This window comes from Colobus angolensis, unplaced genomic scaffold (genome assembly GCF_000951035.1).
Source record: "Colobus angolensis palliatus isolate OR3802 unplaced genomic scaffold, Cang.pa_1.0 Scaffold53, whole genome shotgun sequence".
Taxonomy (NCBI): domain Eukaryota; kingdom Metazoa; phylum Chordata; class Mammalia; order Primates; family Cercopithecidae; genus Colobus; species Colobus angolensis.
In genome coordinates, this window is record NW_012118821.1 from 4,327,202 (window position 1) to 4,354,721 (window position 27,520).

The 27,520-nt window shown below is 45.3% G+C and overlaps 1 protein-coding gene across 1 annotated transcript in view; it reads right to left on the reverse strand.

Moving 5' to 3' along the window:
- ASAP2 (ArfGAP with SH3 domain, ankyrin repeat and PH domain 2) overlaps nt 1-27,520 on the reverse strand; it is a 180,191-nt gene that overhangs the window by 74,834 nt on the left and 77,837 nt on the right. Inside the window, exons 4-9 of the mRNA XM_011960939.1 lie at nt 16,945-17,019; nt 15,239-15,288; nt 12,263-12,392; nt 7,638-7,723; nt 652-727; nt 287-373 (exon numbers count right to left, since the gene is read on the reverse strand). Coding sequence (XP_011816329.1) covers nt 287-373; nt 652-727; nt 7,638-7,723; nt 12,263-12,392; nt 15,239-15,288; nt 16,945-17,019 — 504 coding nt within the window. The remainder of the gene's footprint in view (nt 1-286; nt 374-651; nt 728-7,637; nt 7,724-12,262; nt 12,393-15,238; nt 15,289-16,944; nt 17,020-27,520) is intronic.

The window sequence follows — 27,520 nt, forward strand, 5'->3', positions numbered from 1 at the left end:
ACGAAGCCACCAAGAAGAGCTCCTTATCTAGCAACTGACAGAGCACAGGGTTTACACACCGCCATTAAGGCCATGCATGTAGTAAATGCTTCCCCCTGAAATAAACGTATTTTAAAAGATGGTTTTATAGAACTAAATTGCAAGAATACATTAAATGTTTTACTGCTGCCTGACGCAGCCCGAGCGAACTGTGAGCTCCTAGAAGACATGAACTTCATGTTTTTCAGGCCCAAAGCCTCCAAGAATGGGGCTAAAACCATAATCTTTCAAAATTAAATCCCCTCACCTCTTTCTGTTCAACCTGCAATGCGGATTTCAAAATATCTCGAAGCTGTATCAACTGCCTTCTTTCTTCATCCTGGGCCTGTTTGATCTTTAAAAACACACACACAACAGAACGAATCAGAAAATTAAGACTGAGGTACAGTGAAACGTTGGTGCTCATGGGGCCATTTCCACACAAAGCGACAACTGCCTCCCTCGCTAGTCAAACCTTCCCTCCCACCATGACAGAGGACAGGCGTGGGAACGCCACACTCCACGTGGGCGGCACAGCATGAAAACACAGGATTACACAGAAGCAACATTTAGATGAAAATGTCTGTTGCAGTAAGACAGTTTTAACATCGCGGTGGGAGGGAAGCTACTCACCGTGTGAAGATCTGTAGACAGCGTTTCAATGGAAGGTTTGAGGCTTTCCACGGCTTTGAGTCCATCCTGAAAAAAACTAGCAGGAAAAAGAGGAAACAGAGATGACACTTCACACAGGAAAAAATAATTTTGTCAGACAGATTAAAAAACTTCTTTAAAGTGACTGAAGTCATTATGTAACTCCTGGGGGAAAAGACTGTATGAACAGAACCTTAAAATATCAGGCAAACCAAGAATAAAATGATACTCAAAATTAGCAGGAGCAAATAGAAAAGGAATTGCAATAAGCTTAAGTATTTAAGATTTTTCTCAACCCATATAAAACGAGGCCTTGACTTTCAGTTTATAACGGGAGAGGGTTCTGCTGACAAATGGCAGCAAGGGCTTTGATTTCTTCTGAGCATCCAAACAGAAGCATATGAGGCTAGAAAGGCCATGGGGCACAAGTGGAAGACACTAAAGAATGTGCGGCAACATGCGACCGCTACGTGGAAAAGAGAAGGAACGCAGAGGCTGGGTGTGGCAGCTCAAGCCTATAATCCCAGGGTGAGGGATTTGGGGAGGCCGAGGCGGGAGGATCACTTGAGACCAGGAGTTCAAGACCAGCTGGTCAACATAGCGAAACCCCTAAAAATACTCTATTAAAAATACACACACAGAAAATATACAAAAATACAAAAAGCTACTACTCGGGAGGCTGAGGCACAAGAATTGCTTGAATCCAGGAGGCGGAAGTTGCAGTGAGCCGAGATCGCACCACTGTATTCTAGCCTGGCGACAGACTGCCTCCAAAAAAACAAAAGAAAGAAAGACAGAAAGAAAGAGAGCGAGCAAGAATGCAGAAAAGAATCAAGCAGCTTTGATGGCTACACTCTGTATCTGTGGGGTAGGAAACCGCAGATGGAGAACCTGATATTTGTATCAAGAGGAATTTTTTTTTTTTTAAGGCTGAGAACTCAATGCCATGAGGTCACCTATAACAAGTGATTCAGGAAATGCAACAGAGGCTGGACAAGTTTTTCTGCTGCAGTCATGGGCTGGTGTTCAGTGCCGCCTCTGGAGGGTGCTGTGTGTAACCCTTTTGAGAGGAATGAAGAAAGGGCATTTCTGAGCTAAGGAGAAAGTTCTAACCCGTAACAAGGTCTCCAGGGCCCATGTAATGTGGCCCCTGTCTGCAGCTCCAGTCTCAAACCACACCATTCCACCCACTTTGTTTACTCAGTTCCAGACACACCGGCCTTTTCTCCCTTCCTCCGTGGCCACCAAGTTCTCCTGCCCCAGGCCCTCTGCACTCCGTTTCTTCTCTCTAAAGGCTTCTCCTAAGGTGTGTCTGCTTCGCCTGGCTGATTCCCACTCATTCTTCAAGTTTTAGGTGAAACATACCCTGGTTAGCCAGGCCTTCCATAATCCCCTACAAGTTATTCCCCTGTAAGAGGCCTTCTTATACTTTCTCAGGACATTTTGTACTTTTCTTCAAAACACTTGTTGCAACTGCAATTACGTATTCACTAGTGTGATTGTTTAAAACAGAATTCCCTCATTAGATCTGAAGTTCTAGGAGGCACAAAGTACCCGCAAAGTCTGGCATATTTCAAGCACATGCCATTTATTGAATGAATAAATAACTTAATGAAGGATGGACTGTCACCAACTTTAGCCAGTTTATTGGATAACAAGGAGACTATCTTTAAAAAGTGATCTGGGTTTCGCATGTATCATGTGAGATGATGTTTACTTCTTTTAAACTCAGCAGTAGCTCTGTGGGCGTTTCCCAGACCAAGTGCATGACACACAAAAGGCACTGTGAAAACACTGCAGCATGATATTTAATGCAGCAACTCCAAGGAGGAAGGAGAGGGACACACAGGCCGTGGGGCATGAACACTGACCTGTGTTTATTAGGAGTCACAGAGGTCAGGCTGCTAGAATGTTCTCATTCATCATTAGAAAGACACATAATTCTTTATGTTATACTCTTGTTCCTGTATTTTAACAGGTTTTTTTCTGAATACAGAGTATGTTTCTGAGCTCATCTAATTCTTGTATTTTATTTACGTGTTTTTCTTTATGTAACTATTTTCTTAATCACTTCAAATTCTTGTGAAATAGGTAGGAGGACAGAGATTTCTAAGACCTAAGATAAGGAACAGGAAAAATATTACAGGTGATAAATGCAAAACCACCCAGGGAGAGGGAGCAGGTGTACAGCTCCAAGAACCTTTGCAACCTGGCAATTCTCCCTACAGTGAGACGGAGGGAGGGAGAGGGAGAGAGAGAGGGAGGGAGGAAGGGAGAGAGAGAGAGTGAGTGTGTGTGTGTGAGAGCGAGAGAGAGCACGCATGAGCATCAGCCCTGTAGTGGAATCAAGTGCTCAGAGACTTCTCATCAGGACACTGTTTCCAGCATGACACTGAACGGTGTACTTGGAATAACAATATGAATTTGGATTTAGATTTAGAATTCATCTTTGTAATAGCCCAGCCAACCTTCACCATCCACCTACCTGGAAAATCTCCTCCCTCTGATTTTTCAAAGGGCTGACCTTCCCGTACCCTCCTTGAGGCATGTCTTGGCACCCAGACACCCCTTCAAAGTGCACTCAGCCCTGGCGTCAGGAGAAGCTTCAAGAAAAGGAACACTATTCCCTCTCCGCTGGCTGCTGTCACTATGACAGTCCTAAGTACACAGCCCCAGCAAATTTTCTTGAGCCCATTAATACTTTTCCAAGCTTCACAGAACTTTTACCGTCAACATTATCCAATCAAATTTTGTTGTCTATTAAACATTTTCTAGCCTGCCTCGTCAGGCTAGAAGGGGTGTATTTCTAGCCTTTAAAATATGCCCACTTAGAGGCAATCATCAAACCCACCAAGCAGAGTAGCCCCTTTCATCTCTGGGCCCCACACACTGTGCTGGGGCCCCTCCTGCAGCCTTCACGCTACCACATTCCAATGCAGTGTCTGCTGACGAGGTCTGCCTATGACACCCACTGCTCCCTCCTCTGCGAGCTTCTGCAGCATCCGGGGCTGAGGCTCATCTTGACCATGCACCCCAAGTTCACTGAGCAACAGCTGGTCACAGTGGTTTCCAGCAGGTATTGGCTTAAAGAACAAGTCAATTCAACACTCATCACCTTTCAAACCATGGCTGTCTTTTTTTTTTGAGACAGAGTCTCGCTCTGTCGCCCAGGCTGGAGTGCAGTGGCATGATCTCAGCTCACTGCAACCTCCGCCTCCTGGGTTCAAGCAATTCTCTAGCCTCAGTCTCCCGAATAGCTGGGACTACAAGTGTGCACTACCGCATCCGACTAATTTTTGTATTTTTAGTAGAGACCAGGTTTCACCACGTTGGCCGGGTTGGTCTGGAACTCCTGACCTCAGGTGATCCACCCTCATTGGCCTCCGGAAGTGCTGGGATTTCAGGCATGAGTCACCATGCCTGGCCAAACCATGGCTGTCTTTGTTTTCTAATGTTATAATGCCCTACTTCGATTCCGCTAGAGTACAGGATCTTCAATGCTCAGCGGCAAAGGCTAGTAATTACGACAAGTTTTCAAGATATTCCAGGAGTGAGGTTGAGGTGAAAATTCCGTCCTTAAATGAAATAAAAATAAAAGAACATGAAGTATTCTTTAAGAACACTTAAAGTGAAAAGAAAAAAATGAAGAAAAAGCAAAATAACGCATATCTAAGTAGTTCCAAGGGTCAACAGCCAAACCTGAGCCCTGGAATCTAGTTTATACAGTGGCCTCTTCACCCTGGCGGAGCACAGCAGCATGCAGAGGCCCATGTCTGCCCAGCAGGGCACAGCACCCACCAGGCAAAGCTGTGCCTTTGGGGACGAGAAGCGGAGACTGGGCGTGTGTGATGGGGGAATGAGAGGAGCTTCCACACGTGGAAACACGCACGGCTGTAAGCTCTTCTCGAACTCTGCAGCTGAGTTGCTCAGGCTCCACGTTGTATCCTCCAGAACGTGAATTAAGAAAGTCAAAGCTGCTTGACTGATTTGAAGAGCAGGCAGCGTACACACTCTCTCTCATATCCAAAAAGGAAGTAATGGAAGAGTCATATTTTTAAAGGTTACTGAGCTCATGTCCATAAAAGGCCAACTACTTCACTTTTCCACAAGTGGTCTGTTGCTACCCAACTGATTGGTTTGGGCAAAATAAAGGGAGGGGAAAAAAGGAAATCCCAGAATAGCTTCTTCTTAAAAATAAAATATCAGCAAGGAAGCGACCCACTTCCTAAATTGCCTGACATAAGAACTGAAGAAGTAATTTGCATGTTCATCACAAGTCAGAATTTTGAGTCTCCATAAAATAATTCATCTTGAAAACTATACAATTTCAAGGTCTTTTCCACCCTCTAAGTAGAGATGAGCTGTCTTTTAAATTTTTTTAATATAAATTCATGGGGTACAAGTGCAGTCTCGTTGTAGGCCTGGTGGTCAACTTAGGGCTTTCAGGGTATCCAACACCAGAATAACATACATTGTACCCATTAAATATTAATAATTTCTCATCATCCCCACTCCCCTCACCCTCCTGAGACTCTGTTGTCACTCTGCTCTCTACATCCATTGGTACGCCTTTTTTAGCACCCACTTAGGAGTGAGAATATGTGATATTTGTCTTTCTGTGGCTGGCTTGTTTCACTTAAGATAATGACTTTCAGTTTTATCCCTGTTGCTACAAAAGACATGATTTCACTTTTTTTTTTTTTTTTTTTAATTGCTGAAGTTCTCTTTTAACTTTGGATGAACCACTCGGCACATCCTCCTTTGCCACCTGACCTCAAGTGCTTTAGAAATGCAACATCATCAAAGCTGTATTAAGAATTCCAAAGCAGAGCTCAGTTCAATTCCACAGTGCAATTCACTGCTGCAAATATGCACCAGGTAAATGCGCCACACACTGCAGATATAAAACAAATCAATGACATGGCCTTTTCCTTAGGAGTGTATAGTTCAGCAGCACAGAGACACGAGGAAGATGTCATCATGGAGACAAGTAGAGGTGTGGCAGCAACACAGGAGGAAGAAAAGGCAAAAGGAAGAAGCATTGCAAAGCAGGAATGATCCATGAGCTGGGTCCTAGGAGGAACAGAAGACAGGGAGGGCACAGAGGAAAGAGGCCTTCTAGGAAAAGAAACAATTGTGTACAAAGGTAGGTCGCTGGCGGCATAGCCTGCTCTGGGAAGGTAAGAAGACAGGCGTGGCAACTCCACAAGGAAAAGATTTCTCGTCAGTCCACACCTTCCACTCCCGCTGTCACGAGGTCAGCTGGGCCATCGTCATCTCTGGGCTGCACAGGGACAGGAGCTGTGTTTCCAAGCAATTACCCACATCCACCCTTGTCCTATCTGGTTCCTTCTCTGCAACATGCAGAGTAATCTTGTTATAGCCAAGAAGCTTCCTTAAGCTGCTTCTAACCAACACCACTGTCTCTCTCCCCATCACTGTTTTGCCTTTTCATAAACTCAGTTAAATATTGGCTCGTGTTTCCTACTTGCCTCCCCCATGAGACCCCAGGGTCCGTGAAGGCAAGAACTTTGCTTTCCTCCTTACTGCATCACCAAAACCCCTAATAGCACCTGGCACATCACAGGAGCGCAAACAAATGATCCTCTGCTTCAATCTCTTCAAGAGCTTCCCAACAGATTTGGGATAAAATCTAAAACCTTTTGCAAGAGGTCTGGAGCTGTCCACATCCCTAAGGCTTTTCTATGCAGTTTCGTTTCAGGCCACTCTCCTTTTCACTGAGTTGACATCACCTTGTCCTTTTTCCTGCCTGAAGACCTAGACCCTGCCTGGAACTTTCTTCCCCCACTCCTTATCTGCCGGCTCCTACTCATACTTTAGATCTCAGATCCATGTCTCCTCAGGGAGGTCTGCCGCTCATTCAAGAAAGAGCCGAGTACCTACTGTGTTCCAGGCACCGCGTGCTGGCTGCTGGAGACTGTATTAAGGAACGAAATAGAAAAACAAAAACCAAAAAACCCTACCCTAAATCTTTTATCTATATCAGGTCCTTCTATTATATTCTTTCTTAGATTCCTATACTTTAAAACACTTTTGTAAACATCTAATTAGAAATTCGTCTCTTTCAGTCCAACTTCCCTACTTGACTCTTCAAGCAGGAACTATGCCAGCACTGTGCATCAGTGTGCCTCTGGCCTCTGGTCCAGCGCCTGACATACAGCATGTGCTCAACAGAAGTGTGTTGGGTGGGTGAGTGAAGGAGCCAGGGGCCTGTCTGTATCAGTGACTGGGGGACGAGGAGCAGAAGCCAGGTCAGAGACGTGGGTCAGACTGAAGTACTGACATACATGGCAAAGCTGAGTACTTGAACAGCCCCTGCAGGTGGAATTCTCTCCTCCTCCTCTACTAACATCTTCCTCTGCTCATCACAGTCCTTGGCTCTACAGGGTAAATAATATATAAAAGTGTTTTCTTATTTTAAAACACTGCATTAACACCATATCATTTCTCTTTTAACAAACATCTGAGAGATGCGGAATAGGTCAAATTAGTTTGTCCCTCTACAAAAAGAGCCAAAAATAACTATATTTGGCAATGACTACAGATTTTTTATATTGTATGTATGCTTTTATTTTTAATGAAGATATAATCTCCAAGCCATAAAATTCATCCTTTTAAAGTGATTTTTAGTAAATTCACAAAGTTGTGCAATCATTAGCACTCACTTCCAGAATATATTCAATATCCCACAAAGAAACCCTATACCTGTGAGCAGTCATTTCTCATTTCCTTCTTCCTCCAAGCTGCGGCAATCACTCACCTGCTTTTTGTCTCTGTTCTGTCTGTTCTCAAGGTTCACCCATGTTGTTGCATGAGTCAACACCTCATTCCCTTTACTATAGACTTCTACATGAGTGTTTATTTCCTACGAGCTATCTATAGATCTCCCAGAAGTTGCCATACATGAAGAAACATTTAAGATAACATCATAACAAAGAAGAACTTACTTGCATTGGGCATGAAAATATTTGATCAGATTCTGAAGTAAATCCACTCCCTTTTTAATCTTGATTTCGTTGACCTTCAGCAGATACTGTTGAAAAATGAAAAGGAAATGTCACAGAAGTAAGCAGAATATGATTTTAAAAGGAGCTTCTGAGGACTGAGATGATTTCTTATACTTCTTTGGCATCTTTCACAATGCATGGAGTGCATGATCGACACTTAGTATCTCCTGGATTCCACAACCATTTCTTTATTTTGGGGCCATATGAAGTATCTGACAGTCAGATAATTAAATATTTAAGTGCCAAAAAGTCCTAGTAATAAGACAGTCTATCTTAGCCTGCTAGGAGAAATCTTCACTCTAGCTGCATGAAAGACTATGGATGGTTCAAATAAATGGGATTTCTAACCATCTCAAACGTACTTCTTCCCAAGGTCCCTTTCTTTACGAACACTAATTGCTAACATATTGTAGCTGACATGCTTGGCATTGTGTCTCTGGTCCTGAGACATTTTCCTTACACGTAAAATAATGTGATTGTTAGAAAAAAACAAAGTTTAACTGAAATGAATTAAAGCTATTTTTACCTTGGAGAATTCATTAGTGACCACGAAGATATCAGAAAGCCTCAGGGAGCTACAAAACCAGTGTCAGGAAATAGAAGGACTTCATGAGTCCCCATCTCCTCCGCTGTCAGGAGATGATCTCTGAGATGGAATGTCCCCTGGAAGCGCTGCTGATTCATGCCCTGGCTATCAGCTGTAAACGATGGGCGGGGGTGGGGTAGGGGTACCCAAGTTCAGATGCTCACTGAGGTCTCTCTGCAGCCCAAGGAGGAGGTGGAAAGCTGCTGTGAAACTGTAAGCTACAAATTGTCCTTCTGCCTGTAACAACTACCTATAGGTCCTTCTTTCCCTCTTTCTTTGATATTTATTAAATATTTGGCAGTGTATCAAATTTTTAAATTTTGACCTAGAAATTCTACTCCCAGGGATTTATTCTAAGAAGATAACCACAAAAGTTTACAAAGATGAACAGAAAAGAAGATACACTGCTATCTTGTTTATAAAAGTAAACAATGGCAACAGCCCAAACCTAATGAGTAGGACATTAACATATGGTGCATCCATACAGAAAATACTGTGCAGCCACTAAGCCAATAAAACCCACAATTTCTGACATGGACATCAACATACTAGAGAGTGAAAATAGGTTATAAAGCATCAGCAGAGAAAGATCTACTTATACAAATTTTTTTTTGAATGTATACACAGGGACATGTAAAGATGTTTAGTTAAATGTCAAAGTGATTATCTTTGGGTAAGTAAAATTTGGGGGCAATTTTTAATTCCTTTTATATATATTTTCTTATATTAACCAATTTTCTTAAAAAGCATATACTATTTTTACAAACAGCAACAGAGGATCTCTCACACCTCCACTCACAGAAGGTCTGTATTACCTATCTGACATACTGAATTTCTTTATTAAATGAATTTTGAAGAAAGGGCTCCACAGCTTTAAAATAAAAGCCTGAAAGCCACTCTTCTAGATTAGATCCTGGGCAACTAAAATTTTAAACACCTAAACAACAGCAAGCACTTAAAGCTTGAGAACTTCAGTTTGCGGAAACAGTCAAATAATTTTAAAGTCACGTTTTTTTGTCTGTTTTTGTTTTTTGTAGAGACAGGGTCTCACCATGTTGCCCAGGCTGGTCTTGAACTCCTGGGTTCAAACAATCCTCCCACCTCAGCCTCCCAAAATGCTGGGATTACAGGTGTGAGCCACTCTCCCCAGCCTTTTAACATGATTTTAATGGAGGCAATCTAATTCACTTCAGAGTTAGATTCTCAAGGAACTGTTTTTCAAATGATCTTTCTCACCTATGGAAAGAAAGGCCTTCACAGCCCATGACTATCTGGCCAACTTCTACACTCTTCATCGGATGTCTTCTCCTGTGAAAACTGTGAGTTTACTGTTAGATAAGCCCACCTCTGCTTTTATGCATGCATATACTACAGCTCTCACTCAACTGTGAAACATTAGTGCCTGACCCCTGCAAGTGCCAGCTTTGCAGAGCCAGGACCCAGCACTACCTGAGGACTGCTCAAAAGATGGCTCAAGTCTATGACTCAGAGGCATCACCTATACAGTGTATTTCCATTAAAATAAATGACTTAGTTCACAGGATCAATTCACCTGGACACAGAAGAGAAGAAGTAACCAGTGCAAGGTGCATATACCACAGCAAGCAACGACAGAGCCAGTGGGGAACCCAGTTACTCCTTAAGTCACGGCTATGACCTTCACACACTACTTGAATTTCAAAATTTCAGTATGCATTTTAAGTAGTCTTAAAGTGTTTAGGTAAATAGATTTCTACTTTACTAACCAAAAAGAGCATGACCTGAACACAAATACCCCTTTCCAAATTCATCCTTTGTAAAACACTACTATTTAATTTCACCCTGATTGTTTGTAAAACGCTACTACAGTACTTAATTAGAAACAATATCCTTACAGAAGGAGGATTGGAAAAAAAAAAAAACTTTGTGCTTGTATAACACACAGCAGTTTCCTAGTCCCTGTCTCATGCTGTCTCGCTGATTTCTCTGCCACTCTATGAGGTAGGCCAGAAAGGTGGTATTATACATATGTGTTTTTCTTTTGAGAATGCAACCTCTATACATGATATGTGTTTACAAAAAAAAAATGTGTATAAAAACATCCATTCTCCTATCTACAAGAACCCTTTAAGTTTAATTAAAGGCTTTATCTTGAGAATTTGTTTCATAATATTCGCTTGTTTTTCGAGTGAATCTCTCTAAACATTCAATGAAAAACAAGGCAGTAAAGTGGGAATAAAGGAGCAAAAGACACGAGACAGACATAAAAAAAGTAGAAGAACAGAAGTAAATCCAATCATATCAACAGTAACATTCAATGTTAATGGATTAAACAATCCAATCAAAAGGCAGAGATTGTCAATCTGATAAAAACATGATCCAGCTACCTATATTATCTATAAGAGATACACTTCAGATTCCAAGATGTACACAGGCTGAGTGTAAAAGGGTGCAAATAGTAACCGAAAGAGCTGGAGTGGTGATATCGTTTCAATGTGTCCCCTAAAATTTCATGTGTTGGAAACCTGGCCCCCAATGCAGCAGTGTTGACAGGTAGAACCTTTGGGAGGTGACTGGGTCATGAAGGCTTTGCCCTCATGAGTGGATTAATCCATTCATGGATTACTGAGGGAGTGGGACAGTTATGAGAAGAGTGGGTCTCTTATTAAAAAGCCAGTTTGGCTGTCTCTTGTGAGGCCCCCACCATGTGATATCCTGCACTGACTCAGGACTCTACAGAGTCCCCACCAGCAAGAAGGTCCTCACCAGATGCAGCCCCTCAACCTCGGACTTCACAGCCTCCAGAACTAGGAAAGAAATTTCTTTTCTTTATAAATTACCCAGTCTCAGGTATTCAGTTATAGCAACAGAAAACAGACTAAGATAAGTAGATATTCTAACCTTAGACAAAATGGACTTAACTTTCAACTGCTACCCTGATTCCTGGAACTGATTCCCCTCTGCTGACCACTTAAGAGTTTGCTCTGGGAATAAAAACTCATTTAAATACATTTCTAAGATATATGTATTTACAAGGGTTAAGCTCCTGCTGCAATTAACAAACATACATTCCAAAATCAGAAAGTGCCTTCTGGATTAGGTTTGCTGTTGATTGCTTAGACGGAATTAAGAGCTGGCCAATGCCAGTTTCAACGCCTGTCACAAACATCACCCATGCATTTTGTATATTTGAAACCTAAGTTTGCACCACTATGAGAGGGAAACAAATGTCATCCAGGGCGAGGGAGCTTCGCTGGCACTGCCAGGAGAAACCAACCCCAGGCAGAGGTGGCAGCTGTTTCCATGTGCCATTTGTATACGCGTACCTGGCAAGCAAGGCACAAAAATAAAAAAGCTGTGAGCAAAGGCCTTCATGATCCATGCTCTCTGATTTCAGAGAAATGCTCTGAGAATGTCCGTCCTGCTGTCTCCCCCTAAGGGATGGGCTGAGGCTGCAGGATGGAGTGGAGCAGACAGGCGCTCCCCAGGCCACCTGGGCCTTCAGGCTGGATGAGTGCCCCCGCCTGAGCAAGTGAGGTCTAGGAGGAAGTCAAACGGGTGACTTGGCTTCCCATTCACTCACATACACTGACACAGGCCATGGTCTGTCATCGCTGTATGGTGTTTCAGCTGACTTCTCAGCCTCCCACAAGCCAGTCACTGACTCCACTGGTACAAGGGAACTCAGACATCTCATTTAAATACACCCAAGGTATAAGTATTTTAGCAAGAGTATGTATGTGAGGCCAGAAAGTACATTCTATACATTTAGTGGTTTTTCTCTACTTTTAAGAAAATGTTAGTGTTAAAGTAACCTAATTCTACCCTCCAGGAAACCAGCACTTCCCCAGTAAAAGAAATGTCAACACAGGCGCAAAGGGAGTCCAATAATGCATGTGGCGTTTTCTCTGAAGCCACAGGTATTGGTGAAACGCTCCCACAGGTGAGGGCAGAGCCGGCACAGCCTGGGCTGTAGGACCTGCCTTCGTCACCGCCTTACCTCGCACATCTGCAGCTGGAAGAAGCGCCTCTCCTTTTCCATCTCTTCGGCAATTTCCGCTCCGCTTATTTCAGTCCGAATCATCCCATGGAGCTTGGCGTGTTCCTTTTTCTCCTTTTCTATCTTGGTTCTACGTGTGAAAGCAAGGATACATCAAGATGCCTGTTGGCACGGAACTCAATGGGACAGCCTTGAAGCCGCCCCAGTACCCAGCCTGGCAAGACCAATGCTCACCACATGCTTCAGCACAGGCGGCCTCTTAACTCCCTCAAAAGGAAAATGGGTGTCCTCACGAAGATGTCAAGCTGGGCCTTCCCACTTACTCAGCAAGTACTTCCGAAGCACCTGCTTTGAGTCAGGTATGGGTCAGAGGAGGTGGGAAGTCTGCACAGGGCTTGGAGGGTTCTTTCGGCATCAGCATTCGGAGCCTGCCTGCCCTCTAGTAACCCAAGGGCACTGTCTGACTCTTCCCCACCCACTGTTTCTCCTCCTGGACTTCCTCCCTAGTCTCTGTCATCACCTCCTCACTCAGTGAAGCCACACCAGTTCTCTGCCTTGACCTACAACACCGCTCATCACTGTAGAAGACGACCAACCACCTTTCCATGCTGTCGGCTTAATTATCCTTTCCACATTCATCTCGTGCCTAACCTGTATTACCTAAATGTCGAGTGTGCAGTTCAGGGTAAAAACTGACCAACGAGCACATCCAAAAAAGAGCCACCATGGTAAAAAGGAGCCACAAAATCATGTTTGCTAAGGTGGGCTTGAAATAGCCATGAGTTTTTATTCTGGAGAAAAGGAGACTAAACAAAACCAACAGAAAGCACTCAAAAAACGAAAGGGCTGCCATGAAGACAAGGGAAGCAGCTCTTTCTGTAGAGCCTCAAGTAGACACCACAAGACCCAAATAGCATGTTCTTTCAAAGGCATCCCATGATGAAATGGGCTACGCGGGGTTCCAGAGGGTTCCCTGTCATTAGGGTGAGGAGGACTAGAGTGTTTAAGAAGAGGCAAGAAATGTCATTTCTCTGTGTCCTGCACTGTGTAGGTTCTCAACAATTTGAAGGAGCGAATGAGTGAAAAATAAACACACAGGAGGCCCTTGGGGAGGGATGCTTAACGAGTTTATGCATCCGGGAGGGAGTGTGACTGCAGGGTCCCTGGGACTAGAATTAGACAATTCCAAGGTGTCCCTGACACTCATTCACAGGCAAGAGACCGTCCAGACACTGGTCATTTCTCTTAATAATCAGGTATGGGACTATTTGCCCAAGAATTTAAAAGACATCTAAAACCTATTATGGTTGTTACATATCACTAAACCTCTTGGGATAAATGAATCTCCCACATTAATAAAAAATTACTTCCTTTATTTATCCTACGACTTCAAGTTTAAAGGGTACTGCTCCCTCCTCCTAAATTCTAGGGTTTTATGAGGAATTCTGTCCCCTTTCTACCCAAGTGTGTCTCATTTTTACAGAATTTGATGTTATCCTCCTTCCAAACCTTTTCTTTTCAGAACCAGACGACGCTCTCAGGCACTCTTCTTCAGAAAGCCCTTTCTGCCCTTGGTCTAGTCACACACAGTACCACTTCCCATCAGCCACGGAGAGGGCAGCAAGTATGGCTGAGTGAAGTAGGAAAGCTGCTTCCTGGCCTGGCTCAACTACTCTCATTGGCTGACCAGCAGAAACCACTGACTCTAGGTTTTCCCTCTGCAAAGCAGGAATCCACTGATCCCTTCCCATTTATTTCACCCAGCTGGCACACAGATCAAGGATGCTGACAGACCAGGGATCCCAAGTAGGGGCCTCCCTGGGCTGAATGGACCTGCAGGGTTCTCTAGTCAACACTCTGCCTGTGCTTCTGAATGAATGCACACCATCAGTGAAACTCCAGAACTCAGGGCCAAGCAACCTCGGGTATGGAAATGTAAGATTCCCATGGATAGAAGGAGTATCAAAGGTGAAGGGCTCACTGAGTTGAGCTTTGTGATCCTTCCCCACTGAAAAGATATCCAGGGCTAGTTTTTTTTCTTTGTTTTGTTTTTTGTTTGTTTGTTTTTAACCAAACAACCTAATGAAATACTTGTACTTAGATTTGAAATGACTTCCTCATAATACCTTTTACTTTACCAGATAGCTTCATATGAAAGCTTCATGTGAAAGTTTCTACTTCCAATCAGAACACTCAACATTACCCAAGGCACAGAGATTACAAAGTAAACACCACCATATTTCACATCTTTCCAGTATTTAAAATAATTGAAGCCATTATTCCCCCCACAATTACCTGCTTGATCAATTCCCTGTAGCTTGACTCTCCCTACAATAGGGATGGGAAACTGTGATTGGGGAAGTTACAACTGCCTGAAGTCAACCAACAGAGTCTTGTCTATTGGCTGACTTCAGGTCAGGAAACCAATTCTATTTCTTACAGAAACCATAGTTCACATCTAAGAATCAATTCTCCATTCTTCAGGTTTTTTTTTTGGCAGATGCATCCGAAGGAGACAGGTATTGAACCCTCTTTTTAAAAACCAAGGGAACTGGTATTTCAGAGAAACACAGATACAAAGCGAAGTAGTTTTCACCAATCACTAGGAAGATGAAGTCTGAAAACTGCCCTGTTATCAAAAACGGTAACAGAATGGACAAAGTGTTTAAAAACAAAAACAGAAAGAAATACCTCCTGAGAGAAACTGGTCTTAACTTCCCTCAATGAACTTTCCTGAAAATAACATCCTATAACCACTATGACATCATAGACAAAGGAACGGAGGAAAACAGATTAAAAGAAGAAGACAGCATCACCAAACACATCTGTCATCAGAACGAACCATAACAACATGGTTGATAAAAATTCTTTTCTGGATTAAAGTTTATTTAGACAATCCCTTTAAGCAGTGAGAGCTTGGTTTAAATCTGGAATCTCAAATTACCTGTACGTAATTTTAAAAACGAGAACACTCACATTTTTGTTTCATAGTCCTTCCAAGCTTTATCAAAAGGCTTTTTCAGATCCTGTAAACAAAGAGTAATAAATTAAGCGAGGCTAATCATTCACTTCCGTGCAAGATAAACTTACTTATCCCTGCACTAGCCCTGAAAGAAGCATTAATGTCTGCAATAAATGACATATGTAATCCCGTGAAAAATGAAGAATGCTTTTAAGTAGACTAGCGGTGGCATTTCCTTTCTTTCTCTTAAAATTATATAGAATATGCTAAATGCACACAAAAGCAAGGTGCTGCCACCCAGTTATGACACTCCTGGGCCACCTTGTGTCACCTGTGTCCTACTCCCTGCCCTGGGCCTAATCTGAAAGTAAACCCTGAAAGACAACCTTTAATCTGCAAATATTTCGGGATGTCTTTCTAAAAGAAAAGAACTCTAATTAACTGACAGATGAATCTCAACACATCTAACCCTGCTTTAAGCCCAATGACAGGAACAGAAAGGCCACCACATCCTCCTGGGGTCTCCTACTGCACTTTCATCTGCAATTCAGGACTTCATAAGCTCTGCTAAAGCCTGCCTCAAAAACTACTGAGCCACTGGAAATTCTATCAAATGGTCCCCACCTATTTATGCTCCTTTCAAAGGGGTTCTTCAGGGAGTCAGAAATCTTTTTGTTGTTGTTGTTGTTGTTGACTACTTTTTGGCTTTTCAATGGCCTCAGGTAAGGCCCAAGTGCCACAGCCTGGCATATAAGTCCCTGCACAAACTGGCTCCTCCTGCACCCTGGCAGCCTGACATGCAGCACTGAGTCCTGCCCCCTGTGTGCACCTGCGCCTTTCCTCTGCCTGGGATGCCCTCCCGCCAGTGAGTTGGGCTAACTCCGCTGACCTGTTCTCCGAGCCCCTGAAGGCTCGATAGAGAATGTGTCTCAACAGCTCTCTCCGGGCACACTCTGTGAAGGAGACCCTGAGAGGGCTCTGCAGAGGTCCTGGAGATGGGAGCCAGGAATCGTGTGCAGATCCAAAGAATTTGAGTCTCCCGAGAAGGCAGCCACAATCATGTCCCTTTCATGGAGCATGTCTGTCAGGGCTGGCGGTGGGCAGGAGCAGCAGGCTGCCCAGCAAACACTCCTCTAGCCCTGCCCACTGCCCCCGAAACAGCTCCTGGCCTGCGTGCTCATGAGCAAACGCCCCTCCAGCCCTGTCTGCTGCCCCCTTAAACAGCTCCCGGCCTGTGTGCTTATGGTGGCTAGGCATGTCCTAAACAGCCAACATCCTCTGAAGGACAGAGAGACGAAGTCAGCTCATGCCTGAAGACTGCGACCTTCCCAGCAGGAAAATACACACTTGCTAGGATCCTTTCCCAGTGGTAAATGGGCAACGTGCCAGTTAGAAAGCTCAACTTCTCCCACAGGTTTCCCTCCTCCCTGGAGGGACCAAAACTCTTCACTGTTTCCAAAATAGCAGTTTTCTTTCCCTTCCCAGTCACCTCCCCTCATCAAGTTTGTTGCACCAACAGGATGGCCAGGAAGGCCAAAAGTCACCACCGTTCTGGCTGAAAGGTGGTCCCAAGATGGCAAATCAGAGGAAGCGGAGACAAAAGAGCCATCCTGTAGTCCCCAGGAGAACGTACTGGCGCGGCTGCTGCCCGGCAGGCCAAGTTACCATGACTCTATATGGTCTAAAAGCTGCCCCCGGTGTCACAGTGTCAATGTCATACCCCTTTCACTCCTTTCAGGTCCCCCTTCAGCAAACTGTCCAAAGGGAAGGAGATTATGTTGTTCATATTCTGAATCTAAAAAACAAAAACAAAAAGGAGATTCTTATTCAGCTTCCTTGTGAATCTAAAGTAAGGACAGCAAGGACATGAGAGAGAACATTCGATAATGATTCGCCTCCACCTAAAACCGGCTGGTGCAGGTGCTGTGCCTTATTCAGTCACACATTCTTTCGAACAATTTCATCTTACAAATGAATAGAGGACGAATGAAACGTCTAGGTCTGTATATTTTTCACAGTAACAATCTTATATTGTTATGCTATAAAGTTTGTAAAGAAACAATCATTGCAGTGAAGAAAAAATATTTCAAAACAGTCAATGAGAGAATTACGTCAAAAGCCTGGGATAAAAGGAACCCCCCACTTCTGACTCTCAATCATGGCTCCACCCATAAGCTGGGCTGTACTGGGGTTGGCGCTCTGGTCCCCAGGCCCCAGTCTCCACAGCAAGCTCCAAACGGGGAAAAAAGGCAAAGTCTTCTGTCTGCTGCAAAGGCACACGAGCGAATGCTGGGTGCGAATGATAAAAGAAATGCGTGTGCTGGGGAGGGAGAGTGTGTGTCAATGAGTGTGTACGACTGAGAGTGTGTGTGGGTGTGTAGGGTGTAAGTGTCTGTGTCTTGAGTACAAGAGTGAATGCACATGAGGGTCTGTGTGAGGGAATGTGGGTATGAGTGATCGTGCAGGTATGTGAGGGAGCATGTTAAGTGACTCTTTGAGGGTATGATTGTGTGAGGATGTGAGTGATTGTGTGAGTGCGGATGAGAGCGTGTGAATGACTGTGTATGGGTGTGTGTGGGTGAGGATGTGACTCTGTATAGATGTGAGTGATTGTGTGAGTGCGGATGTGAGCGTGTGAATGACTGTGTATGGGTGTGTGTGGGTGAGGATGTGACTGTGTGGATGTGAGTGTGTGAGTGTGGATGTGTGTGCATGTGATTGTGTATGAGTGTGTGTGGGTTTATGAGAGTGTGATTGTGTGAGGATGTGAGGATGTGTGTGAATGTGATTGTGTATGGATGTGGGTGGGTGTGATTGTGCGTGGATGTGATTGTGTGTGTGGATGTGAGTGTGGGGGGGGTGTGATTGTGGGCATGTGAGTGGATGTGTAAGTGTGTATGTCTTGAGCATGAGTGAATGCACATGAGGGTGTGTGAGTGAATGAATGCGTGTGTAAGGGAGCATGTGTTTGAGGGTGTGTGTGTGGATGTGAGTTGGGAATGACTGCACTATATGAGGGTGTGTGTGTGAGGGTGTGACTCAGTGAAGATGTGAGTGACTATGTGAGTGTGGATATGTGTGGGGGGGGTGTGATTGTGAGGGTGTAAGGGTGAGCATGGATACGGGTGTGAATGCATGGGGTGTGTGTTGAGTGTGGTTGAGAGTGTGTGGATGTGAATGGGTGATTGCGTGGGGTGTGAGTGTGGTTGTGAGAGTGTGTGTATTGAGTGTGGATGTGATTGGGAGTGATTGCATGTGTTGTATGTTCAGAGTGGTTGTATGAGTGTGGATATGAGTGGGTGTGATTGTGTGGGGGGCATGTGAGTGTGAGGGTGTGACTGTGTGAGAGTGAGGGTGTGATTGTGAGGAGGTGTGTGATTGTGGGGGGGGTGGTGTGGGTGGGTGTGTGAGTGAGGGTGTGTGTTGGGGTGTGTTGCTAGGGAAAGGAGATAAATGGGAACAGGAAGGCCAAGAGCCTTGGTACCCCCATTCTTCTCCCTGAAGCAAGAAGGCAGGAGAGTGGGGACACACACTGTCGGCATGGATTAAACTGGGTGGAAGGGAAGCCTCCTAACCAACAGGCACATGAGTAGCAAGCAAGTCTCCATGACAGCAGTTCAAATGCGACTCAACTCGAGATGCAAAGCTTCAGTAAGGAAGAGCCTTCAGGTACAGACCCAGAGCCCTGAGCCTGAAAAGATTCCCTCCCTCAAGTGGAAAATGAGCTCGAAACCCACTTTCACACTTCCCAGGCTTGGAGCACTCCCCTGAATCAACCCAATGGCCAGTTCCCACTGCTGGGCCCCTGTGGCTTCTGTGACACTCTGGGCTCCTAGATTACAGGCCCAGAGAAGGAGAAGGCCAAGAGGAGGGACTTGGGGCCTTGTGTATTCATTCATACCATCGAGCAAAGGAAAGCTTTATTTCTAGTATAATTACCTTAAATAGGAAGACAAAATGGCACCACTTGTAAGGCAATATGGGATCCGATCTTTATACACCATTCAGTGTACTAAACTTTTTTTTTTTTTTGAAACATGGTCTCACTGTGGCGCCCAGGTTGGAGGGCACTTCAGCCTCAACTTCCTGAGCTCAGGAGATCCTCCCACGTTAGTCTCCTGAGTAGCTGGGCCTATAGGCACGGGCCACCAGGCTTGGCTAATTTTTTGTGTGTATTTTTTATAGACAGGGTTTCACTGTGTTGCTCAGGCTAGTCTTGAACTCCTGGACTTATGAGATTCGCCCTCCTCGGCCTCCCAAAGTGCTGAGATTACAGGCACAAGCTACTGTGCCTGGCCTAAATTTTCCATTAGAAATAGAAATGTACTTGGAAAACACTGGTAAGGTGTGTAATAACATCTGCATCCACAGCCAATTCTGCCAAATAAACGATCAATTAATGACTGTCATTTCAGAAATAACCTTTTGGGGGAACTTTTGCCTTAGGATTAAACAACTCCCGTGCCTGGCCTAAATTTTCCATTAGAAATAGAAATGTACTTGGAAAACACTGGTAAGGTGTGTAATAACATCTGCATCCACAGCCAATTCTGCCAAATAAATGATCAATTAATGATTGTCATTTCAGAAATAACCTTTTGGGGGAACTTTTGCCTTAGGATTAAACAACTCAACATTTCTCATGTACCTGGCCTTCCTCCAAGGTACAATGTCATCAGCTATGACTTGCTAAGATCAGCCTCAAGCATTAAATTTTTAAATCCTGAAAAGCACAGTTTAAGAAGACGTTCCTTCCGGGACGACCGGATGGAACAAGGACAAACAGAAGGCCATGCTGACGAGTCACCTACAACAGCAGGCACACCTAGATTTCCACTGTCATTGTCAGCCTTGGCAGCCAGATAGGTGAGTGAGGAATGCAACTCCGCCACAGTTCCCGCCTCCAGGGACCACATTTCCCTCTACTTGCAAGGACACTTGCAGACAGCCCCAAGTACCCAAGAATGGAGCCAGCTCTGTTTCCTCCAACGCTCTTCCTTCCTACAAAGTCCTCCCTCCTACCCTCCTCACTTGCTCGACACCCAAGAGTCATCTCTGACCCCGCTGCTGCCACCCTGCCACCCAGCCACCCAGCCGAGCGGCACGCTTCTCAACAAATTCCAGGTCTTAACCCTACGTACGCAGACCCGTCCTCCAACATCCCCTCCATGCCATTCTCACATCCACTGCCTCAGCTGGGCCTCGCTGCTCCTTCTCGGAACTAAGGCTATGGCATCCCCTGCTCCCTGCCACCGCCTCCTAGCCTCTGCCTGCCCCAATCCCTCCTTCAGAGCTCTGGCAGGCTTCTCTGGGGTTGTGCCCCTAATAAAGACTAAACTACTTATTCCTGCATTTCACACTCTCCACAATCCATCCTTATTTGCCATGCTTCATCTTCATCTTTCTCCAAACTGAACTCTCTCCTTCCCTGATTCTATGCATGTGCTCAATTTGTTCTATTCGACGGAACGTCTTCCCTATCCCTGCTGTGTTCAAAGCCTTCTCATCTATCAGGAGTTACTCAAATGCCACCTTCTCTACTAAGCAACCTGAGCAGAATGTGATCCCTCCCTCCCCCAAATCCTCCAATATTTTCTTTCTTTTTTTTTTTTTTTTTTGAGATGGAGTCTCACCCAGCCTGGAGTGCCGTGGCGAGATCTCGGCTCACTGCAACCTTCACTTCCCAGGTTCAGGTGATCCTCCCGCCTCAGACTCCTGAGTTGCTGGGATTACAAGCACCCACCACCATGCCTGGCAACTTTTTGTACTTTTAGTAGAGACGGGGTTTCATCATGTTGGTCAGGCTGGTCTCAAACTCCTGACCTCAGGTGATCCACCTGCCTCGGCCTCCCAAAGAGCTGTGATTACAGGTGTGAGCCACTGCGCCCAGCCCCTTTTCTAAATGTTTTAAGGCACTTGGCAGGCTCTTCTCTGCATTCATCTTAGTGATCTCACACCCTAAGTTCTAAAGGGTGGCATCTACCTTTATTACATTTTATGTTTCCCAGAGCTCTCAGCATGGGGCTTGGCGTAGAATAGAGGCTTGAAAAACATTGATGGAAGAAATCAGTATACTGAAATATTTTCCTGAGCATTGAACACATAAAAGACAGAATCTACAGGGGCTTCAGATAAAATGTTAGTTCTATTAACACCTTTAAACCAAACATAATACAGCAAATGCATGTGTGAATTCATTCATTCAAGTGTGTTTATTGAGCACCTATTTTGCAGACAGCAACAGTAGGTAAATTTACAAAGGAGGCTGGGTGTGGTGGCTCATACTGGTAATTCCAGCACTTTGGGAGGCCGAGGCAGGCAGGTCACCTGAGGTCAGGAGTTTGAGACCAGCCTGACCAATATGGCAAAACCCCATCTCTACTAAAAATATAAAAATGAGCCAGGCGAGGTGGCACGTGCCTGTAATCCTAGCTACTAGGGAGGCTGAGGCAGGAGAATCGCTTGAACCCAGGAGGCAGAGGTTGCAATGAGCCGAGAGGGCACCACTGCACTCCAGCCTAGGCGACAGAGCGAGACTCTTTGTCTCAAAAAAAAAAAAAAAATTTACAAAGGTAAATGAAACACGATGCCTGCCCTTTCAGAGGAAGAATTATATACATACACACCAAGAATGTAAAATTCTAAGAATACCACATAGTAGCATATTTTACACTGTACAGATACCAATGGCTCCTCATTGATGAATGAAAGGTGAGAAAACGGTGACTTAGGTTTCAGGTGGTCAGGCCAGCTGGCCTGGTCTTGGGAAGAAGGAAGGGTAACTGTCCCAGTGCTCACTGCCCATTCAGCTACGCGATCACACAAAACCACAATCAAGAGTCACCGGCACAGGTCAATTTGGTCCTGAACCCTGCCTGGCTGGGAGCCAACCCGTGCCATCTAGAACAAGGCACGTGCAAAAAAGGCGGCAGCCTATAGGGGAGGATTAGAGCTGCTGGCAGGCGGGCGGGCGGGGGGAGCCTGAGTCAAAGGCACCAGAACCATCCAGGGATAAGGTGGTTGGGGGGAAGAAAGTTAAAGTGCCCACAAGTTAAAATTCGTATTTCTAAAGAGAATCTTAGGTTTTTCATGAAGGGAGAGTGTACACATGAGTGAGTGGGAAAAACAAGCTTCTCTGCAGCAGAGAAAAAGAAATTCATCATAGTGTGGTTTATCCATCTATTTTGAGATTATTCATTATTTAATTCCAGTAAGAACTTAGGTGCTGATAATAGATTAAGGTGAGAAGAGGTCAACTATGCTTCGGGACCTACAGCAAAACATTCAAGTGGAGAAGAGCGAACACTGCAAGGACATGCAGACCCACTTGGCCAGCTTGCTTTCGGTCTTCGTTCATTTCAGCAGTGACCTCTGGATGCTGGGCACAAGGCCCACAGCCTGGGGGGGCAATGAGACACTCAACAACTAACTACAGTTTTTTTTTTTGTTTTTTTTTTTTTTTAAGACAGTTTCACTCTGTTGCCCAGGCAGGAGTGCAGTAGCACGATCTTGGCTCACTGCAACCTCCGCCTCCCGGGTTCAAGTGATTCCTTGCCTCAGCCTCCCGAGTAGCTGGGATTACAGGCACATGCCACCCTGCCCAGCTAATTTTTGTATTATTAGTAGAGATGGAGTTTCACCATGTTGGCCAGGCTCCAAGGACAGCTCTGATGACCACTGTAAGGGAGCCACATGTGGCCGGAGTAGTGGCAGGAGAGGGGGGGTGTACGGATGAGTTAGGAAGCAAAAACAAGCAAGCGAGGACCTCAGTCCTCATAGAGCCTCTCCCCGCGGGTGAACAGGGGAGACACGCCACATGTTTGGGTAAGTAAACTACCAAGTGAAAACTCTGAGAGCCAGGAATGAGATGTCATGGAACTTCCATGAAGAGAACATTATTTCTAGCCTGGATACCAGGGAAATCTCTGTTTAGCAGCGGATGTGAGACAGACCTTCAAAAGATGGGGCATTGTGAGGTGGGGGCAGGGGTAGGTTGGGCAAAAGGAACGGCGTGGAGGGTGGTCACAGTGCTGGTGTGGACCCTGCCAGCCGTGGCAGTCAATGAGTCAGCAGAAAGCAGCAGCTGGAGAGAAAGAAGCCTGGTGCCAGGTCAATGAGGGGGATTCTGGCTTCATTCACAGTTTTTCTCTTTGGAATTATTTAAATTATCAAAATTAGGAAACTATTACTTTTCTAATCAGAAAATAAATTATTATAATAGAGACAGAAAAGTAGATCAGTGGTTGCCTGGAGCGGAGGGGAAGATGGGATTAACTGTAAAAAACATGAGGGCCCTTAAGGGGAGAAGAAAATGTCCTAAAACGGATTTAAGGTGACGGTTGCACCACTTGGTAAAGTTACTGGAAATCACTGATGTGTACACTTGAAATGGGCAATTTTTATAACATGTAAAATATGCCTCACCAAAGGTGTTTACTTTTTCAAGAAAATCTCACAAATATCAATAGAATCCCCATCAATGGCTTCACTAATAAAGCTTCCAGACTCCTGGACATCAGCCTGTTTGCCTCTGCCTTTCCACGCTCGGTGTATGCAACCCACACAGCACACACGCCTCGTGGCTCAGGGAGAATTTCCCAGGACACGGCCACCACTCTGGTCTCTGTCTGGGCCAGAGAACAAGTGCATGGGAGCCGGACGCCCTTCTCGGCAGATGTGCCCTGCAGCCTGAGTGTCGGGCAGGCTCTGGGCTTTCTCCGTGTGTCGGGCAGGCTCTGGGCTTCCTCCATGTGTCTGGCAGCCTCAGGTCCACAGCCGAACAAGCCATCCTCAAGTTCTGGCCGAGAGAGATGAAAACCACAGCCAGAAGATGATTACACATCCCTTGTGCTCAGGCAGCTCCAGTCTCTATTTATGAGTAATGACATTTTCATGCTCTATGGGAAGAATTACATTATCCCTGGGTAACCCAACCAGAATATTTTCCCTAGCACCGAGAAAGCATGGGGCTTTCTCATGTTTTGACTCACTTTTAACAAATATACTATGTAAAATGGCTTTTTAAAACATCGAGTGCAACCTGAATACAAATTGTTAATCTTAATCACTGCTATTAACTTTGGACCAACAAGCAGGCAATTTTTTTTTTTTTTGGAGACGGGGTCTCTCTCGCCCAGGATGGAACGCAGTGAGGCTCCAGTGATCCTCCCACTTCTGCCTCCCGAGTAGCTGGGACCACAGGCATGAGACACCATGCCTGGCTAATTTTTTTATTTTTATTTTTTGTAGAGACGGGGTCTCGCCATGTTGCCAAAGCTGGTCTCCAACTTCTGGGCTCAAGCAATCTATTCACCTCAGCCCCCCAAAGTGCTGAGATTATAGGCATGAGCCACCACACCCAGCCCAGGCAATCTTTCAAATAACAATCCTCCCTTTCCCCATCCCCCCGCGGCCCCCTTCCTGTCTTAGCTTTTCCCTGGAGTTCACTTGGATACGTCTGACAAGGTGAGTAAGTCGTCAAAGGTCTGTGATCTCACAAGTAGAAATAAAATGATTTAGTCAGTGGGACAGGCAGTAAACAGGGCTATAAGACATAAAGAACAAAATCATTATGCTAATGTCACAGCTGATGAGCAAACAAAGATAGGCCAGAAGGCACAGAGAGGGGAACAGAGCCAGTCAAACAGTCATCTCTTCACAATGTCCTTCCTAATATATTTTTTTTTGGTGGAGGGGGGATGGTGGTGGTGGGGATCTTAAAACTCATTGCCTCTAGCTCTGTCACTTCCCACTTTCCCCCATCTCCCAGTTCACAGGCCACCCTCTCTGTTCTCTGGCCGCTGCCCAACAGCCGCTGATCCAGCCGACGCGTGGAGGTGCAGCCCCACCCCAGGGAGCTGCAGTGCTGCCTTCTCTTTGACTCAGGCAGTGAGTCATTCTGCTTTGCCAAATGATCTTGCCCAAAAGGATCCATCTAGAAGCCTGAAGCTAGACAGGATTCTTACCTTATAGCTATTTTTAAGGAGCAGCACAAAGGTCACTGGGCAGAATCTTTCCAGTTCTAGCCTCATGGGTCTAGAAAATAACAGGTCTTCCCAGGGCTCACCTCCAAAACCCTTCACAGAGTCCGACTCTCTTCGAGGACAATCAGCTTTTCCTTTAAAAGGCCATTCTATCACCATGTAATATAAAACATGGCCAAAGGATCTTACCTGAGGCTTGCCTGCGTCATGTCACTTATTTGAATATGCCCGGTTTATGAGAAACCTGAGAGGTAGAAAAGACGCTTTGAGATGTGGGGAGTTTTTAACTCGAGCAAATGCTGCTCATAGAGGTAAATAGGAAAAAGCACGGCCTCAAAGAAAGCAAACCACCTATTCACCTGCACAGGCCAGGCAACACCTTGTCTAAGGGTGGGCAGCTGCAGAAAGACCTCACACCTCACTGTATCAATTAAGGGCATTCTTAGCAGTGACTGCAGCATTAACAAGGATATGCAAGTGTGAACCAGCCTTCCAGTGCTGGAAGCTTCCAGCCACTTCCAGGAACCAGAGCCCACGGCCTAGGACATGTGTGTGAGGCAGGCGTTAAAGAGCGGAAAGTGGGCTTTAGACCTGTGATGTCCCACAGGATAGACGCTAGCTACGTGCCCCTCTTCACATTTAAATTGATTAAACTTAAAGGAAGTTAAAAATGGAGTTCCTCAGTTGCACTAGCCACATATCAAATGCAACAGTCACATGTGGCTAGAGACTTGTTAGACTCAGTAAGGCAGACATACAGCATTCCCATCAATGCAAACAGTTCTATTGGGCACCAACACTTTGAACAAATGGCTTTTGAAAAGTTTTAAGCAGCTTTACTGAAGTGTCATGGATAGACAATAAACCACATGCATTTAAAGTACGACTTGATATGCCATGACACATGGATACTCCTATGAAGCTATCACCAAAATCCAGACTGCCAAAGTAACCTCTCACCCCGAGAGGATGTTTCCCTGTGCTCCTTTTGCAACTCCAGCTCCTTACCCCCAAGTCTCTGGCAACCCCGATCTGCTTCTTTGCCACAGAACACTGCATTTTCTGGAATTTTAGATATGGTATCTGGAATCATCCAGTGTGTACGCTTTTTCATCTGGCTTCTTGCATAATGATTTTGGGACTGAGCATAATGACTCTGCAATTCATTCATGTAGTTGCATGTAGCAGTAGTTCACTTCTTTTTCTTGGCCAGCACTGTTCCATCATATGGCTCCACTGCTGTCTAGCCAGACACCTGTTGATGGACGTCTGAGTGGTTTCCGGTTCGGGGGATACTACGGGTATCACAAATAAAGATGCCATGATCATTTGTGGGATGGGGACTCTTTCAAATACTGTCAAACAGGCCTCGTTATAAGGCGGCCTTGGAGCAGACTGCAAAGGAGGTGGGCAGAGAGCCACGTGAGGACCTGGGGGAAGTGCCCTCTGGGCCAAAGGGACTCTAACACAAAGGTCCTGGGGCAGGAGTATGCCTGGCAGGCTCTGTTCTTTCTAAAGGCTGCTTATCTGAAAGAACGGGTATCCAGGCAGAAAGTATTTTTGAGAAGCACAAGGTATTGAGTAAAACGGCCTGAATAAACCATCAAACGATACAGGGCCATTTAATCCCATTTAACCCGTACAATTACTCTGAGAAATAAGTGCCGTGACCCACATTTTGCAGGTACGGCAACAGAGGCTTGAGTGCTCCACGTTGCCTCCAAATCACACAACTATTAGCAGCAGAGCTGGCTAGAACTGTGAAGCCAGAGCTCTTCCTATCAGCTCACTATTAAAGACAGCTGGACTTAAACTGCTGCTGTCACAGGGCGAGATGGTTTACACCTGCCAGGCCAGGCTAAGCTAAGCTGGGGCTGGGCACCTGCTGCCATCCTAGGTGCTGCCTCCGTCAAAAAGCCTCCTATTCCCTTTGCCACAGAGCAGCCCATCAGGTACACACAAGGGAACTCTAAAGAGGAAACTCACTGATGTGGTTTGGGTCTGTGTCCCCGCTCAAACCTCATGTCGAATTGTAATCCCCAGTGTCGGAGCCGGGGCCTCGATCACGGTGGTGAAGTTCTCATGACTGGTTTAGCACCATGCCCCTTGGTACTGTGTAGCAAGTGAGTTTAAAAATGTGTGGCACCTCCCGCCTCATTCTCGCCCCTGCCCGCGGCCATGTGAAGTGCTGGCTCTTTCATCTTTCGCCATGATTGGAAGCTTCCTGAGGCCTCCCCAGAAGCCAAGCAGAGCAGATGCTGCCATGCTTCCTCTACAGCTTGTGGAACCATGAGTCAATTAAACCTCTTTATA